Raw genomic sequence first — 19,944 nt, 5'->3', positions numbered from 1 at the left:
ATTCCTCCTGTTCATACTGACCATTAAAAGATCCTTCTTTTTTATTTTTACTGTGTTTACAAAGTAAGTGGTGGGGGACAAAATCCGTAGTCCTACTTTTTAAAAAAAATTTCTTTAAAGTATTTTAAGTTTTAAATACAAGTTTTGAGGCTTCAGCAGTACTTAGTCAAATCAAGTCATTATCTTTCAGTTAGTCTTCCACTGTAGCTGAACAAGAAAACACTGTCCATTGAGAAACAAAGAGGGAATTTTTTACTGAAAGGAGTGTAACTGTGGAAGATATCCTATTTATAACTCAGACGCTTGAACCCTCATATTAGCCTCAGATGAGCTTTCAAACACATTTTTGCTCATAATGAGGACTGTGAATTTCCCCCCATCACTTACATTGTAAGCACATTTAAATAGGATATTTTAATGGTCAGTATGAAAAATTGTGAACCTATCCTTTAACTAACTGACATTAACATGTTTCAGTTCATTTAACTTAAAATAATGCAGGATTTGTTGTCTGAAACAAAAACACATAGACGTATTGCTATAACTATCATTTTAGTTCACCTCATTCTTACTCAGCAAAAGGCCCCGGGGAGCTGATTCAGGGTTTGCACACTTCCACGTGAACATATCTGGAGGCTGCAAAGTCCACATACAGGTCATTATCAGGTTTGCCACAGAGCAACTGCACACTGCAGCAGTGCAGCAGAGTAACTTTCAGTAAAACACATCACTCAAACTGCAAACCAATCCTAGGAATAAAAGGGAGACTGCTGAAAAATCACATTTATGGGTGTATCTGTATACACACAGTGAACACTGATATTCATGTGGCCCTTTACAGTGTCTCATAACTCCATTTATTAAACATCTTTTGTCATTTTTTTGTTAAACATACATTTCTTGAGAAGTCGAGTAGAGGAGCAGAGTAGCATGCATCACATTTCCATTGCAGGCATATAATTACAGTTAATGTGTTAAGAAAAAACTATATACAGCAATTATAATAATGATAATAATAATGATAATAATAATATATGATTTTTCAATTTATAAAAATTGCAAATATGTGGATATTGGCAAAGCCACATTATACAGTGTGTAAATCGAATAAATTGTCTCTTGCCATTAACACACATTTTAATCAGTGATAGGTTTTAAGAATAAGAGCTCACGCATCGGTTTTAACACTGCTATGAACACTGACTTGATATCTATAAGATTTGCAGAAGATTTCCATCATCAAAACACAAAAATACACACACAATAAATAGCAGTTTGCAACTTGTATGTGTGTGATATACACAGATGGCTCCTTACGTGACAACCACAATGATTTTAGAGAACAATATTACATTTTTACTTTTCTCCATGAAACAGGTCAATGTTACAGACATTCCTTGTTTTACATTCAGTGATTTGGAAAACATGACTCCACAAGCAATTCACATAGAGCCAACATGCCTTTCAATAAGACACTGTCAGTATTTCAGTCACTCAGCTCCATAACTTTAAAAAGCAGATCGCAGTTTCCCCCTGTGGTGCGTTTTCCTTAACAGGATGAGGTATTTGCCCGAAGAAATGCTTTTTATTCATCATTCCTCCCTCAGTCTGATCAGACAAGTGATGTCGCAGTTTAGCAGTGCAAGATCTTGATGAATGCCTTTCTGAACTCAATATTAAAGGTGGTGTATATGATAGGATTTACAGCACTATTCACGTAGCCCAGCCATGTGAAAGCATTATACATCTCAGCGGGGACCTTGCATTTTGTGCAGTGGGTGTTCAAGATATGTGTAATGAAAAATGGCAGCCAGCATATGATGAATACACCTGAGGAGATATGGGAAAAATGAAAATATTAGAGAAAGACAAAGAGGTTCGGGAAAGTTAAGATAAAGGAGGCGCTTATATTAGACTAAGGACGTCATTTTCAGTTTATTTTTGCTTTCAATTGACCAACACCCAATTTTTAAGAAAAATTGTAATGTAGCTATCCTTTGTGAGAGCTGTTCAGCAGTCGGTGGTCAGAGCTAGCCTGTCTGCCCTGGGTAGCTTGACTTTTAGCTCATCCGTCTTCACCTTCAAGTGTCTTTAATGTGTTAAGTCATAGTAACTCTTGGCATAATGCACCCCAGGCTCGAGGTACCAAAGTAGCTCTTTCAATCCCTCACCCTCTCCCACATTGACTGGCAATATGTCGTCTCAAGCATCCGGCACACCAACTCATAACAAAGTAACACCTGTGTTGTTATTACAGATAGACCATAGGATTAGCATACTAGGCATAACAGTCCATCACCTGTGTGACTTTATATCCATGTTGTGAATTATTTCACAGAAAAAAATGCTGTAAACGCACCTGTCACCTGCCCAGCACGATTCTGTTAAACCGGAGACACCACAGCTACACCCTATTTTTATACAGTTTAGGCTCTCCTAAAAATGCTAGCCATGCCAACTAGCTGCTAGCTGCCATGCAGGTTAGTAAAATGGATCCGTCATGTCTCTTCGTATCTGCGGGTTGGTGCTCCTGTCAGCATCGGAGCCTCTGAGTGAGATGCTCTGGTTGGTAAATGTTTGTCAACTTATTTCAGGGCTGTGCTCACTCTCAGTCCCACAAGCTACCACAATTTGGCACTGATTTATCGAACGACAGTAACCCTAGTATGCAAATTTACCTATAGACCAAAATGCCAAACGGGTCAAAAATGTTCTCGATGGTAAGTTGATATCCCCATATTGAACAACCAAAAGCTGGACACTACAATTTAAGTATCAGAACGATTTCTTTCAGTTGCATCACTGCCTGTCTTGTCTGGCCTGTCTTTACAAATTCTATTTTAGGTCCTACCAAATATTTTAGATGTAAATAAAAACCCACGAGAAGCAGCCGAGGACCTGAAATTTCTGGGAGCTTGTGCAAAAGAAAAAACATGTTTCTAAATTGCACATTATAAGATTATCTTGTAAATTATAACAGAAACAAATATTTGGCCTTGAAGAGTTTGACAGAATACCTTGCTGAATTGATGTTTGATGTGATGATTACACATCGTTTTGAATGGGCAAAAGACAACAAAAACATATTTGCTTATGGCAATGATTCACTCTATAGTGTTAGCACCACTCTTATGTGTGAACTCACATAAAACAGCATATACTTTAATCTTAGCTTCAATGTAACTGACTGTAAATAATTTATACCAAATGGGGATTTTTTAAAAACTTCAGTAACAAACTTACCAAGGACGATGGCTAACATCTGAGTGGCCTTCTTCTCCTTCTGCTGGGAGATCTTCCTCTTGCTCAGGGTTTTCACAGAGGTCTGAGTCTTGCCATTAGGTAAGGCCTGCGTCTGGAAGGCTTTTGCCACAATGGGAGCTGGCTCCCCCATGACCTCCTTCGCAGGGTCTCCGTTCTTCTCTGCTTTTTGGCTCTCTTCAGGAGGGGTGGGCGGTGAGGAGGTGGGGCTAGCGTTGGCCTTGTTGGCCGTCAATAGCTGGTGGCTAGTGGACATGGTGTCTCCAAGAGCACAGTGCGGCTGCTGCTTCTGTTTCTGGCTGCTGCCACTGTTGTTGAGCTCATCCAGCTCCAGATCCTCCCCATCATTGGCTACATCTTTGATAAATATCTGAGCAAGGTAATGAGGAGCAGAAAAAACATGGATTCATATCATCATTTTTCATTTAGGTTATTAAATATTATGAAATAATAGGTAGCAGATAAAAAAGGGTAGATAAATAGATTAACTATTATGCTTTCATTATTTTTTTAGGTTTGCTGTGCTCAGAGGCGGAAAGGTGCCTTTTCAAACTATATTTTGTCTGAGAAATGGAGGAAAAACTCAAGGTGACACATTGCTAAAATAAATGTGTTTCCAACAATTCAACTTTTCAGGGGGAAAACCCTCTGCTTTAAACAAAAGAGCAAAAAAACACCACGCACCACTTTCTTCTTGTTGACAGGGAAACTCCCATTAGATTTAACAATCATGGTGCACAACCTCACATCCTCTGGATGAGTGCACTTATCCTGAAATGAAAACAGCTGTGTCAGGCCAGGGGAGGGTACAATGTCAAGCCACAACTGACAGAAAGGCTGCCGAAGCACAGGTCCAACTGCCTCCCAGGTTAAATAAGGCAATGCTTTGGCATAGAAAGACTGTTTAGCACAAATCTGATCTGCAGCTTCAACTATAACTGAAAGTCAACTCCATTAAAATGACAGCCTAATAAACTTTTGGCTGAGATTATTTCAATGCAATAAAACAATCTCAACAAATAACAGCATATGTGAAACTTTATAGAAATTAGATTATTTTACTCCATAATGATTATGTATGTCATCTGTCAACATGCTGCCCTATAATGACTTCACAGATCATTAAATTGTATAGTAATGTATAGTCTGAATTCCCTGTAAACCCTGTTGGTTATGAATGCTTTCCCTGTCTTTTTTCTGTAACACACTTACAAATGCACACACGCACATACACACACATGCACGTAAAAATCCATGTTGATGCAGGGTAAAACCCTGCATCAACATGAGTAATGTAGTGCACTGGATCAAAAGCATTACATGCCTTCCTGTGCAGAGCCCATTGAGTTTCACTACGTCAGTAAAATCAATAACCAGAAAAGCAAAAGGTAATTTAAGGGGTCATCATATTTAGTGTTGCATGGTGACTTTTCAACACTGAAATGTGTCAATAAATGTAACATTAAGTTTAAAACTTGTCTCTTGGATAGAATCAGTTATTCATTAATTAGATATGGGGGGGGGGGGGGGGCACTTAAATGCCTTAGGTCAAACTGAGCCTTGCCCTTTCAATGGCCATTGTTTTTTCAGAGAAAATCAATCCTCTTCTTTTTTTATGTTTTTCCCATCACGGTATGTAGTTACGTAATACAATGCCTCCCATAAAACCATCTAGCATAATTGGGTCAAGAAAATTATTGACCACAGTTTTATGAAGACAACAAGTAAACTCAAAGGGCAAAACTATATTCAGCATGTACAGAAAGATAAATATCTATAATAGGTATAAATCAATTCAGTATCATATTCAAGCCATGAAAGTGTTAGTCATAAACAGGAGCGATATTGCTAGAGCAGCTCACCTTCAGTGAAGGGGCGACATTGGGGTCGGCAGCCTGACATACACGCTGCTTTGGTTTTGTGTTGACACGTTTTCTGCGCTTTCTCAGCACCACATAAATTTGCACATAAACCAGCAGCGTGATGATGAAGGGAACATAGAAGGACACGATGGAGGAGTACACTACAAAGGCCGGATTGGCGATCACACAGAGAGACTCATCACGAGTAGCTGTGGAGATAAGCACAAGGCGAATAAAGGCTTAATACTGCATATTATGTTTCAGCCAAAAATGATTTTTTGGTTTAGTTTTTTTTGCAACTGTGACTCTTTGAAAACGTTTTACAATAAAACGTGCTAAAGCTTGAACTCCCAGCTAAGAACTGAAAGTGGCTCTTTGATTTAAATCTCTTGAAAATTCATTCAAAACTGTAACCATTCCTCCACTCGCCTCACTTGGAGGTCATTCACACAATTTTCTTTTTTCCCCCTCCCATTACTTAGACAACTGCAACCCTTTTTATTCCTACCTCACTCAGAACTGCCTTATAGCTTATCCAGAACGCTGCCACAGGGCTTCTGGCTGGTGCCAAATGTAGAGATCATATCACCCCAATTTCAGACTCTCTGCACTGGTTGCTTCTTAATTTGAGATTTTACTGATTTACTTTTAAAGTCAGCCAAATTTGCCCAGAGCGACATCACTGTCGTTTAAACTCCCTTCATACCAGCACATGCTGAGGTGACAGTCCTTGGACAGCTTTTGGATTAAAAACCAAAACACACCAAGTTAACTTGAAAACGTAAAGGCAGGCTCTGATTAGGCAACAATTGTGGCCAAACATGCACAGATGACAACTGAGTTGTCATGGATACTTTGTGGATGTCACACTCATTGTGCAGTTCATGTTAGATACTTGTTATCTTCACACTACAGGGTGCCTGTGCCTCAGGAGGTAAAGCGGTCTGTCCATTAATCACAGGGTTGGAGGTCTGATCCCCTGTCTACATGTCAAAGCATCCTGGAACCTGTCACTTAACCGCGATACAGATGTTAGATACTTGCCATGCCCTCATTTGCGAATGAGTGTGTATGCTCACACATCACATCAAAAATCACTGTGCAAATGCAGTCACTACTAGACAAATCTATGGTCGTGATAGTCTGTGAAAAATAGAAATGTTTTAAATATGAGCTGCTATAGTTTAAAACCAAATGTAGATTGGTTGTATTTTGTAGTTACTATTACATTTTCAGTGGTTCCTGCTGCTGTGGTGTCTCCTTTCATGTTTCCTGCATCTCATGTTGCCTAGATCTGCAGCCACTGCCTGCTCAAAAACGGTTGCAGGGCTCACAACTCCAAACGTCTGACTCCCGGCTGAATCAGCACTACATCAAGGCACTCTGAGGGATGACTGGAGCTTCAAAGTGACAGGAAGCGAGCCATGGGAACTGGTCAGCAACAAGTTGGCGCCTCCTAAAAAGCCCTTAATTGGAACCAACTTTAACTCTAATTTTCAGTTACAGCCCCTGGTCTGCGGAAAAAGCAACCTGAAGGGCTCAGAATAGCTAAAGGTAGCTACATGTCAGTATGAACTAATACTTCACTAGGTGAGTTTATACAACTTGGCCAGTGACATTGAGATTGTACTATAGAGAAACATTAATATGAACATTTAAAAGAACAAACATTTAAAAGATACGCAAGCTTGCACCCATGAATAAAACAGTTCAGCACAACAATTGCTCTACCATTTTAGTCAAACACTACTAAAAAACATTTTTGATTCGAAGACTGCAGCAGTTGTGTATTTTACTCTTTCTTACCTGTGTTATTCAGGCCAAACAACAGGGGACATGATATGGCGAATGAGAGTACCCACACCACGGAGATCATTACTGTGACCCGTCTCCTGGAACTGTAGCGAGTATTGTACAGCATTGGCATTGCAACAGCTGTATAACTGAAAGGGCGAAGGAAAAAAATAGCTGCTTTAGTTGGAATGTATATAAACATTAAACTTTTCTGCAAGACAACAGGGGAAATATGACAACTTCATCTAAACTGTAAGTTATTCATTTGTTTGACTATGATTTGATGTGCTTAAGGAACATATTATCCCCTATTTGTTCCCCTATTTTCCTTCCTTCATCAGTGGAAGATGTAGCTTAAAGAAGGACCAAAAGCATGAAGCCTATGTACAAGTGGTGAAACCAAGAAATGTTGCTTGTCATCTTTCATCAGATCCTTTGTGATGGTGAGTAGACCTTTTGAAATAGCTATGTGCTGTGTGCTGCAGTTTATATGAAGAGGATGCACTGTGAGGTAAGCTGTGTTTTTCCCCCAGCGTCTTGCTGGAAAGACCTTATCAGTTAACCTTGGTACATTGGCTGGCCTTATTAGTGAACCTGCTCTAATCACCAGGAAATGCACAGGTTTCTACAGTGCCTCATGCATCGATTTCTGTGTAATTTGGTTTAAAAGAGTTTAGACATAAAGTCAAACGGGTAAGGCTTTCAAGAGACTATTTTGAATGGCTTTGTTTATAAAGATGCATTGGAGACGTCAGGCTAAATCTAAGGACATTTTATTATTCCACGAACAGTATGTTGGCATGGATTGTGCATCAAGTCTTAGAGAAAATAAGCCATGAGAATTAAAACCTTTGCTTTTGGCTCATGTGTGAAAAAGTGACAATTTATAAAGCATTACCAGTTACATATTTTGTCCATCTGAACCTGTATCACAGCTTTGGAGCTGGAAACAGCACTGTCAAGCACCAAGATGGAGCAGTTGTGTTAATGCAGGTCAAGTCACAATGAATTTGAATATGCATTTTGAAATTTAACTGAGCCTGCATTCATCCCCAAACGAGTACGACTTAACATAAGATGGGGGTGGTCTATGCTATTTTCATAGAGGTTCACAAACAGCCCTGTCTAGAGTCACATAGATCCTTATGTTGAGCTTTACAGTATGTCTTCCACTTTCTGCACATAAAAATATAAGCTCAACATGATTTAAAGTAGAATCTGTGCTGCCTACAATTTATTGGTGTCACTTACAAAATCTTGCCTGCTCTTCCAGATGGGTACATTTGAGTAGCATGGCAGCATGAATGATAAAAAATGCATATTATATCTATATTATATAATCAAAGTGATGTGCAATTTTGCATGACACACCAAGTGTTTGTACCCAGATGGAACATTGGCTCTCTGGAATAAGATGAAGGAAGACTTTTGTCAAATTAACTGGATTGCTATAGAGAGCTGTCAATTCACATAAACATCTTGAACAGTCTTTTGCTGCTTTCTCATTATTTGGTGTGTCATAATTGTCTGTGTGTGCAAACACATGCAAATAACAAACTGAATCACTTTTTGATTCACTTTTGTCAATAGAAAAATGATAGGCAGCACATAAACTTTACAGAAATATATTTTATTTTACCACGAGTTGGAGCCTAACTGTTTAGCCAGCATAGTCCATGACTCACTTAAAGCACAATGATTGGGAAATGTCTTTCCAATTTAACTTAAAAACAGTCTGGCTTTTGGCAACATTATTAGAGAGATGTAACATCATATTTGGCATGCGTATATTCATATCACCTCCTACACAAAAGCAGTTTTGTCTTAGTCTAATTAGTTCTGCTTTAAAAGGGGGATGTGAGTTAATTGGTCAATGTTGGAGGGCACCCCAAAATGCTAATAATGTATTCATCACTTTAACAATGGACTAACTAACTAACTAACTAACTAACTGACTGACTGACTGACTGACTGACTGATTGACTGACTGACTGACTAACTTGCTTAATAGTCTTTTCTCTAACAGTCAGATTTGTATGAGCATATAGAGTCACAGAACTAGAGCTCGAAATGTGATCACCTCCCAATTCATCACACGTTTATGAACAAGAACAAAGTTAACAGGGAAAAAAAAACAACCCTTTGATGTATAAATTACAATGCTGCCTGGAGCTGCTGAATTGATAAAAGGAAACAAATTTGTGTGAACTTTCATAAATGAGCATCATTTTGGTAGACACAGGAATGTACTCAAAGCCAGGGGAGGTGAATCTTGATAATGTCACACTCATCCCTTCAGTGATTAGTATTCAGAAGTACACAGCGAGCATGCACACGTCATATGAATAATATCTAAATGTAAATGTTGATGTTATTCCTCTCTGGCATGCATGTAGCATTCATTTCAGATGTACACAACAACAATGATCTACCATGAGATTATTCAGACTAATACAATTTTCTACACATACGAGAGACATTTCTTTTCTAATTCAATCACTTCAATGCAAGTTGAAATTCTATGTGTGTGTGTGTGTGTGTGTGTGTATGTGTGTGTGTAGGACGATGGTGAATATTAGTTTTGCAGAAGGATTTAAGATTGAATTGCAGCCAAGCAGAAAATCATGTAAAATTAAACATGACAGGATTCGATAAAATGAAAATATGGGAATGATAATTTAGATAATTTAAGCGCTACATACACAATACAGAGTTTTCTCACGCACCTAAGACATATACTGGTTGCCTGGAATACATGATTGCTTCCTGCTGTGTTTTATTGAAAGCTCAAGCTTTACATGTTCTTTTGATGAGCAGCTTTCTGATTCAACTCTGCTTCCTTCAACTGTTTGTACTTTAATAGAGGCACCATTATTAATCACTGAGTCATCATGCCAGTTACACAACTAACAAGCGCTGTGAATGTATTTTCGGGCAAGGCATCGATGAATTATAATGAATGAATTTGGATGGGAAATGTTTTGTAACAAAACATTGGGTGCTTTCATGCACTGGTGTTTTAAATAGCACTTTGTTTATTTCCGTATTTATTTAGATGAAACATATTGTCTTATGTCAGATTACTGAATTGTGGATGAATGGAGCTGCTGTGCACCGACAAGTATATTCCCAGGGGCCATTATTAGAGAGTAACTTGACACTAGGCTGAAAAGCGGTGTTTGACTGCCCTTCTGATTCGGAGTTTCAAGTCTTTTGCACATCTGACAGTATCACTGATGTGTGTCATCAGAGTGTAGACTATAAAAAAAATAATGGACACAGCCACTGTGATGTCACCCGTTGATTTGTGGACTCCCGTTGTGAAGCCTTAAATTGACTGTCACCAGCCAGAAGTGATCATATTTGCACAACAGGGTGGAGTTAACCCTAATACTAGCTGCTAACTTCGTTAACACGGTACATTTACAGTCTACGGTGAATTGTAATGCTAATGCTAATTTTTGCTAGTGAAAAACAGAATTAAAACCATTTCAACAAGATGTGTTGATTTGACAAAACTGAAGAGCCAAGGCTTTAGAGGATCTTTTAGTACAACCAAATGCTGAACAAACATTTTTAGGTGATCAATATGTTACAATTAATGGTCATGAACTGAAAAAACACTGAAATAGTGATGGCTAAGCCTATACTCTGTGAAGCTGGGGTTACCCCGTGATTACATTACTTAACCAACGTTGTCGCCGTGGTAGCGACTTGCTTATGACGGCACCCCCCTATCACTGGTCACGCCCCTTAATTATGAAAAACTTAACTTAAGAACATTTAAACATGTGTATTAACACACTTTCTATGTTAATACATATTTTTGGAAGTATTTTGTGTTTCTTTTATGCCTGATAAATGTACAGGTTTCATTTTTTGTACATTGTACAGGATTCCACAACTTTGCCACTAAATTCCATTCTCCTACACACCTGTTTTATAGGTGTTTATTGGATTATGCACACTTAATTGCTGTAATTTGTCATATTGAGATATTCACATTTATATCCCTGGAACATCTGGAGGGAGTAACTAGTAACTATGACTGGTATTGCACCTCCATACAAATAAACATGATATGAGGTCTTATGCATGGTGTGAAATCCATGTCTGGAAAAGGCATTTAGTCTATAAATAGACTTGTGGGCTTTGATGGTCATGCATTTAAAGCTACCCTTTCTCTTTTGTTATTCAGAAGGTAAAGATTTCCTTTGGAAATCCATGCGGGAAACATGACAGGCAGGACTAAACAATCCGTATAGTGGTAAACTCACCGATCAATGCTGATGGCACAGAGATTGAGGATGCTGGCTGTACACATCATCACATCCAATGTGACAAATATGTCACAGTGGATCTTGCTAAAGCGCCATTCTCCGACTACCTAGAAGAGAAAACATGAACAAATGGCAGTTCACAGTAACAGTCAACAGAACAAAGGCAGCGCACTTGCCCACACTTCGACAGAAATTATGTGTTTTCCCTCTTCAACAAAAAGCAATCCTGACAGGCATGACAGGCAAGCCTACATGTATATTTTTTAATACTGTTTCCACACCAGTAACAGAAAGAGAGAGAGAATGAAGAGCACAACTGAACCATGGGAGAAAAGAATGATGGGGGTGGAGGGGTAAGGGGGTTAAAATAAAATAAAAAGTTACACCTGACATGGGGTAAAGTGGCAGACTATCTACATATCTAGATTGCATCTTCTCACTGACAATGGAAGGAAATAAACATTATAGATTATTGCAAGTCTACCCTCAACGTTAGTGAGATAATTATCCTATAACATGCACCCAGATCCTGAGCTCCAAGTGGCTTTCAATGAAAGACATGATAGAAACCGATTTGTATTCATCCCTTTGCTGCTTTCTGTTACATGGTCGAACCCTATAATGAAACTAACATCATCAGTAATGCTCTGACAGGCCTGACGGCACTGATGCCACCCACCTCACCTGACAGTACAGCTTGCCCGCTTCCTCCCACAGCTCTGAAAAGGGTAACAAAGATGTGTGTGTGTGTGGGGGGCTGCTACCTCTCTGTGGCTGATTAATCTTTGTCCATAGGCCATGTCTTTATGAAATAAAGACAGTTTAAAGAGACATATGTTATTGCTGGTGTCTACAACACTAAAGGTGATTGCAGAATGATCCGACAGCCTAATGAGTGCCCTTCTCCCTGTCGCAACCTCTCTTTTTTCCTCTTTTGCATTTTTCCAACCTTTTGCTCCTGACATTTGTCTTCTCTGTGTTTCTTCACTATCCTCTGCATTCACTTTCTCTTTTGGATCTCTCTTTTTCAATCTACAGGTTGCTACCATCATCAGCTCTATGGGCCCCACGCTGTACTTTTTATATCCTCATCATTGCTGCAGCCCATAACAAATTCATCAGACTAACAAGCATAGCCTGGGGAACATGTTTTAAGTGGGGATGCTGTGGGGACGATGCATTATGCCTAAGTTGTGGGGAATGAAGAACTTTATAAATTATATGTGCTGTAAAGTGTTTTCTCACATGATTATGAACCTTAAAAAATTGTATACTTTGATAAACATGCAATACTTGTCTATGAAAAGAATCATGAAACAAAGAAAATTTGGAACACAAGGTCCAAAACTAACCACTTACTGAAATCAAAATATCATTAGCATATGAACATAACCATCAAATATTAAATTAAACTTTATTTATTTATGTAACCCTGAGAAACCCATCATAGACCTATTTTTGTCTTTTTTGGGGAAAGGGACAGGTAATTTCTTTTGGGGAGATAACAGGTCCATAGTATATGCCACATAGACATGGTATACATATTCTGAAAGCTGGGAACCTGAAATTTAATTTTAAATGCAGCTCAGCACTGTGTGTGTGTGTGAATTTTTCCAGACATTTGTCTGTAATAAATGTTGTGTTTTGATTAGGTGCCTATTGAAATTTTGAAAGTTTGGAAGACTTGAAATGTTATGAGGGAAGTATATGATGGCCATTCCTATGCTCAATTATGTCTCATAAGTTGTTGCAACCACTGTTGATACCATTTGTTACACAGATTTTAACAATTTTTGACCATTTGAGAATTGATAAAAAATGGTAAAAACTCCCTTCAAAATACCACATGAAGACCTTGAGGAATACCATAGAAAAAATTATGTTATGATTTGGTATTAAAAACTTTTGACATTTGGAGACTTCTGGAAGAATACCAGAAACCAACCTAGGAAAGCCATGCATACTCTTAATGAACGAAATTAGTCCTCTAGTTTGTAGCTGTAACGTTTCATGAGGCTGTCATTATCCTAGAGGTAACAATAGATTATTTATACAGTGAGTTCAAGTTTTTTTTAAATGGTCTCACTACAATAAAATGGTTACTATGGACACTAACATCATTACACATAGATGCAGTTTGTCTCATTGAATCTACAAAAGTCTCAGCTTTCCAGTCATATGAAATTTATACAATTCCAAGACTGTTTAGGGATTCCAGTATGCAGAAATATTCAAATACACCATTTTTAGAATAGGTGAAAATAACACATTTATACTGCATGCATAAAACTGCATGAGATTAGCATAAAGCAGGCATGTCTGTAAAGGGGAGACTCATGTGTACCCATAGAAACCATTTTCATTCAGATTCTTGAGAGAGGTGAAAATGACCATGGCAATTTTTCCCTTGCCAGTATTTAGCCCAATTTTGGTGAATTATTTAGCCCCCTTCCGGAAAAGCTAGCAAGATAGTTCCTGATTCATCTAGTTTCATATCATACCAGAATTTCTACTCTAGCTTTAAAACTGAGCCAGTTATAGCCTTGTTGTGAAGGTGCAGGACCTCTACCATATGCCAGGGGCTGCTACAGCACCCTCCACACACCTACGTCCTGCGGCCTTGCTCACAAGAGCTAAAAGCCATTAGAAGCCCTCATGGCTGCAACACATGTCTAATCACATCAGTGTGAAGACACACATCTACTGCATGTGAAACTTTTACAGCACCATGTCTCACGCAATGAAATCAAAACAAAGCTATGCTAAAACAGAATAACTGTTATGAAATGTTGACTGTGGGACATACACATTTTCTCAGTTTTGTCCTATTTGTCCTCCACTCCTCTGTATTAATGTATTGCTTCAGACTGTGCATATGTGTGTACTGTATCAAAATTCAGGATGTATCATCATTCTGATTTAATTTGTAAAGGTGTTGGGAAATTGAGAATGCAGTAATGAAGGCTGGGGAACTGGCTGTCTTTATTCATAATTTTATAATAAAGAATACGTTTCATTATTGTAGGACTTGCATAGAACAAATTATGAAGTACATACACAAAAGGACAACCTGAAAAGTACTACAAAGACAAACAGCTTTTCAAAGAACATAGGATACATTCCTTGCACATATAACATGCAAGTCTCATAATAAATAATTCTATGCTCATCAGTGCTTTTATGTTAAAGTGTGATCAGATTTGCTTATTGACAATAGGGAATACTATACTTACATCATGACAATCTACAAAGTTCTACAATTAAAGCTTCATCTCCTCTCTCATTTAGCAGCAGAACACAATTAATTACTTAACCCTAATAGCTATAAGCGTATGCAAGTTTCATGCACTCTGCACATTTTGAACAGACTGAACTACAAAATACACTGAAGCTAGATCCTTTAATTTCATTTTAAAATTTCACTATCTCATATTTTGTTGTTTTTGTCATTCATTCTCTTCTTGTTCTTCTTGGTATTATTATTAACCCTAAACCTCTAAAAGACATCAGTGCTTTTTTTTCACCTTGATTTTAAACAAACACTAAACCTGAAGTCAAGCATAATGTGCCCCCCATACATGCTCTAAATCAGTCACACCTGGCAGAAAGCGAAAATTATGGTAATTAATGCTAATTTAGCATTTAGTAATAAAGGGCAAGTTAATGCCTTGCCCACACTCTGTGACTAAGCTCTCACTGTAGTTCATGCTAATATATTTTTAACACAAGAAACTCATTCACAGCCTTTGTCTGAGACACTAAAATATAGTAAAACAAGTTTGCAGATAGATAACGAAAAATTTGGAGTGTGTATCGGGAGAGAATAGAGGCTGTTATGTCACAATATTGTTACCAAACTCTCAGAAAGTGTTAACTGTTATCATTATTATTATCATTAAAGGCCTCTAAACCAAAACTCAGCTGTTGTGAATTCCTAATGTTCACTTTCTCAACTTAAATGTAAATTTAGAAATTATCATAAACTGGCTTTTCGATGTGTTTATCTGTATTTGACTTTTAACCTTAATCAGACTCAGGCAATCAGAAAAATCAACATACCCACTTATAATTTCTTATTTACAAGAATTTATAGTATTTAAGTCTAACTAATACTGTCTCAGTGTATCCCACTTCACATTAGCAGGAGGCATGACAGCCTAAGATGATTACAAAGATGGGCCAAAATCAGATGAGGATCCCACTCCAAACACATGCTGGGTAATCCATTTTTATTCTGACAAACAACTAGGGCCCATTTCTCAGCATATTAATATGTGGAGAACTTCATCAAATTGTCTAGGGATAAAAAGATGGTTAGACAGATAAGAATATAAATAAGTTGGAGTACTACTCTGTGTAAGAAACTGCCTAAAAGGGATTGTTCTTGTTCTTTAGACTTGGTGTGTATCACCCTCCATCCTCACGCGTGTTCAAGAAAACATTGTGAAACCGTAAACAATTCTTAAGCTAAATGAAATATTTATCATTGCGGTCGCTGAAATTCATGTGACTCACATAAATAATTTTGTGAAAGAATGTGTGATCTAAATGTGTCTAAATATATCCAGCAAATAAGTTAGTGAGCAAAATAGCAACAATCCTTTACTGCAGATCCACCACCATCGATCCTAAATGAACCAACAGACCACACAAGTATCCTGTTTCAGAGTTTCTTTTCAAATGATCTTCCAAATTGCTTAAAGTTTAATGACTATGACTATTGTGTATTGTAGAGGACACATTTTCAGGGAACATATTTGCCTTTTTAACTACCATAACTATTTTTTATACATGTTCCTGTCCTCATCTTGTCAGAAAGGACTGTGTGATACTGGTGACCCTTCTCTAGACCGCAAAAAAAGCCACATTAGATTCTAGCGGAATCAAGACAGCAGCTATAAAAGTGTTCTTGTAAACTGATGTTTCCATGTTACTATCCACGTGAGGTTACAGGAAACAAGATTGTCTAATATGTCTCCAAAGACGGCCCAGTATCCCTGGAAACCACATCACCACATGACCACTAACATGTGAAAACAGTCATTCCTACCTAAACCCACAGATCATTATCACCAGACTGTGTTGTTCCCTTCAGCTTGATGAGCATTTCAGCATCTTTATATTCAATGTTTTGGTTTTTTGGACCACAGCTTGAGTATTTTGGTTCATTGTCATTGCTCTCATCAGCATCGTTTTCAGTAGCAACAGGCAGCTGTTTTCTTGTGAATATGTTGTGAATAACCCTCTCTATGCTACCTGCCCAGCAACAAACGGGAAACAGACAGAATTAGCGGCTAGCTGGTGAATGTGGTGGATCATTTTGACACAGATATTTCTCTCAGGAGTTTTAGACAGAGCTAAAAAAGAGAGTGAATATTGGACTTACATTCACCAGGTGGACAGAAACAACTCCAAATGAATTCTAATGTTGCTGTATGTCTGCTGGTTGTGTACAAATTGTTTGCTTGCCAGTTCGCCATGGCGATAATATATCAATGTTGCCTAATCATAAATATACATTAATTATACTTTCTTTACCTTAATCATTCACAGATTGTATAAAGCAATAATAATTTAGCAAATCTTTAAAAAAACACTGTTAGAAGTGTAAAACAGTTAAACTGAACATAATCCAGTGTTTTGCTCAATGTTCTGATAGCAAAGTGATGGAGTTGCTCCCAAAACACATATAGTATTACCACTTTTATCAACTGCAGGTTTCAGTTTGTTTCCACTACTCATCACAATTAGCAACAAACACCTGTGCAATTCAAACCACTTTACATAATCAGAGAATCACTTTGCTGCTATGATATAGTCTATAGTTAATATTTAATTGAGAATGTTGTACGCTTGAAAGTTTGGAGCTTTGATAGCTGAGAGCTGGTTAAAATTCAACTCCCTCTTTTCTCAATCTTTCTCTTGATCTAGGCTCCCTCTGTGTTTACCCGGCTGCCCACATCCACAGAGACAGAGGTAAATAATCCTGATAAAAACAAACACAGCATGCAGGTTGCATCCCTTATGGACAAACAAACTTTAGTCTCATAATTGGTGCGATTGGCAACAAAAAAGGTTTTCTGTGTAACAGCATTTGAATAGTAAAAGCAAAAGTATTAATATTCCAATAAGAGGCCATGTGACATATTTCCGAACACCATTGTGTTGTATGTACAAACAAACATGCATAGTGACAGGGAGAGACCATGACATCCCATGGATTTATACACTGTAATCTGATCAGAGTGATAATCATCATGGCTCACTGAGAGACGCAGGAGGATTAGAGTCCCTGTAGTCTTAGATTGCCTTTCTCAACATCAGACAGCGTGACCTAAAGCCTGATGGTCAGGAGTAACCCCAGGACCACGTAGATAGACAGAAGAGATGAGCATAGACAGATAGATAGAGAGAGATATTTTTCTGAAAGATAGCCCACATCCTGCTTACTATTGATTTTTAGACTGGAGCTGATTTTATGTAGACCCCAGTCTCTGTTCTGTGTTTAGGCTGCGCTGGATAGCAGGCGTTGATGTGTCATAACTGCTTCTTTTTTCTTTTTTAAACAGCAGAGAATGCAAAATTAGGTTTTTTAGAATGAAGAAGAATTATTCATAAACATCTGACATCTGACTGAACGGACCGGTCTGATATTTTGACTTTGTCACATAGTGCTGCTACATTAACCACTGCAGGACTGATATTTGCAATGCTAATGTGAACACATTAACGTTCACCCCAGTTTCACCTTGAGCTCCTGACCTGCTGATAACTATGGGCAGCTTGCTTGGCACAAACCCTTCATTCACCATTATTTTACTGGTGTCAAATTACATATAAATACCTGTCATATATTTTAAATGCTTTCTCAGATTAAACCTCATAATGCCTAACTGAAGTCTGTCTTTTAACTTGATATTCTTTCCAAAAGCGAGGCGCTAATTGCTTTCAGAGCTCACCCTCTAATGTTTTATTAACGGTACAAACCCTCTTATAGCTATTACACTGCAAATCTGCAAATCCCTTTTTCTAATTTATCTCCACTTTTGTTTTCTGATCCTGGTCCCTTGACACAAGATAAACACAAAGAGAAAAAGAGGTTAAGGAAGATAGCATGGTAAGGGAGAGCATGTTTGTTGTGTAGGGCATGTCAGCTTATGTATGTCTTATCGAGTATGTATGAAGAGTGCATGTGTGTGTGTGTGTGTGTGTGTGTGCGTGTGTGCGTGTGTGTGCATGTTCATGTGTGCATCTCTGCTCTCCTACCTCCAAGTAGACGACCCAGGGCATAACCAGTGTGGCCACCAGTAGGTCAGCTACTGCCAAGCTGACGATCAGGTAGTTAGTGGTGGTCTGCAGAGCCTTCTCTCTTGACACAGCCATGCACACCAGCACGTTGCCAAAGACGATAACGAAGATGAGCAGCGTAAGCAGCATGGCATAGTAGTTGTAAGGGTGCTTCTGCTCGTGGTCTGTTTCGTTGAAGCCCCATGTTCCATTGTCATAGAAACTGTCATTATAGGCATACTGGGTAAAGACATCCATTAGCTGTGAGTGATGACGGCCAAAAGCAGGCCCTGCAAAACATGAAGACAGACAGAATATTTTATTTGGATTTATACATGTATTTATGTGAAAGCTTCCAGAGAGTTTGTGAAGAAATGAGAATGTAACACTTTGGAATAATCTGTATTCCTTATGTAGTTGTTTAATAGAAACTTGGATATTAATCTCTTTAACCCTGCTGCACTGAGTAATAGACCCATATTTATTTTAATTATAGTGGAGATTCCAAATATGTGTAAATAATGTAGAAGGTACCTGCCATATTTCCATCTAATGAAACTACAACCATACAATCTATGATGTCTTGAATTTAAGGAGAAATGTAGACTTAATTTAGGGAACTGGTATAAATTAATCTCGTAGGTGACCTTGTATATAAAACTTCAAAGCACAAAGTCCACATTCACTACAACATATTGTTATACATCCAGTGCACAGAATTTTAACTTAATTTCATTTTATTCTTTTTGTAAAAAATCAGAAAGTTGTAAGTACCCTGTGGAGTTTTATTGTAAGCAAATACACTAGTTTGTGTTTTTTAACCAAGATGCATTGTTTGTGTAATACTTGCTGGGACCCAGAGGCAGAGGGCAAAACAAAACTCAGCACACAGTCCGTAAAGTGAAACTCTTAACTTGAGTACTCACGGGTCATATACAAAAAGACAATCAGCAGAGGCAGCAAAAAGCATTCAGAGATTGAGCACAAAAATCAAAATCCAAATATTCAAACTGGGCAGGCAAATACAAGGAAAAAAGGCAGAAAAACATGTACTCATGAAGGGGACAATGACAATCTGACAGGAAACTAGAAGTGACATAAGGGTATAAACAGGGCAGGACTGATTACAAGGTACAGGTGTGCGGGAAAACCGGTGGGAACTCGGGTAACCGGAAGTAATATAGGAATCAACACAAGTGTACATGGGTTACAAAATAAAACAGGAATTATAACAAAACATGAAACATAAACAAAAGCCTGCACTGTCCATATTTAAATTCTTACCAGTCTTCTTCTTACCTGCCTGTTCCAGTCTAATAGCTACATTTCTTGGCCTATAACCACCACAAATTGATAATGGCAGAATAGCATAGGTTGTATGCCCTCTGCAATTGGTAGGAATGTGTATGGTGTCACCCACATGTTCTTGCATGTATTGGTGTGTTCACAAACACATTGAA

The 19,944-nt window shown here is 38.1% G+C and overlaps 1 protein-coding gene across 2 annotated transcripts; it reads right to left on the bottom strand.

The window, feature by feature from the left end:
* Positions 1-1,565: 1,565 nt before the first annotated feature.
* Positions 1,566-18,742, bottom strand: drd2a (dopamine receptor D2a). 2 transcript variants are annotated; one of them, XM_062419036.1, is made up of 7 exons: positions 18,464-18,742; positions 11,195-11,304; positions 6,930-7,066; positions 5,124-5,332; positions 3,939-4,032; positions 3,244-3,612; positions 1,566-1,830 (listed from the first exon to the last, which is right to left on the bottom strand). In XM_062419036.1, exons 1-7 carry the CDS (start codon positions 18,740-18,742, stop codon positions 1,634-1,636), a joined length of 1,395 nt encoding a protein of 464 aa, XP_062275020.1. In that variant the 3' UTR covers positions 1,566-1,633. The 2 variants fall into 2 exon arrangements, with proteins under 2 accessions (XP_062275020.1, XP_062275021.1); XM_062419037.1 differs by lacking the exon at positions 3,939-4,032 and having other exon boundaries at positions 3,244-3,631; positions 5,166-5,332.
* Positions 18,743-19,944: the final 1,202 nt, after the last annotated feature.

This window comes from Scomber scombrus, chromosome 5 (genome assembly GCF_963691925.1).
Source record: "Scomber scombrus chromosome 5, fScoSco1.1, whole genome shotgun sequence".
Classification (NCBI taxonomy): domain Eukaryota; kingdom Metazoa; phylum Chordata; class Actinopteri; order Scombriformes; family Scombridae; genus Scomber; species Scomber scombrus.
This window is presented reverse-complemented; position numbering and strand designations above follow the sequence as displayed.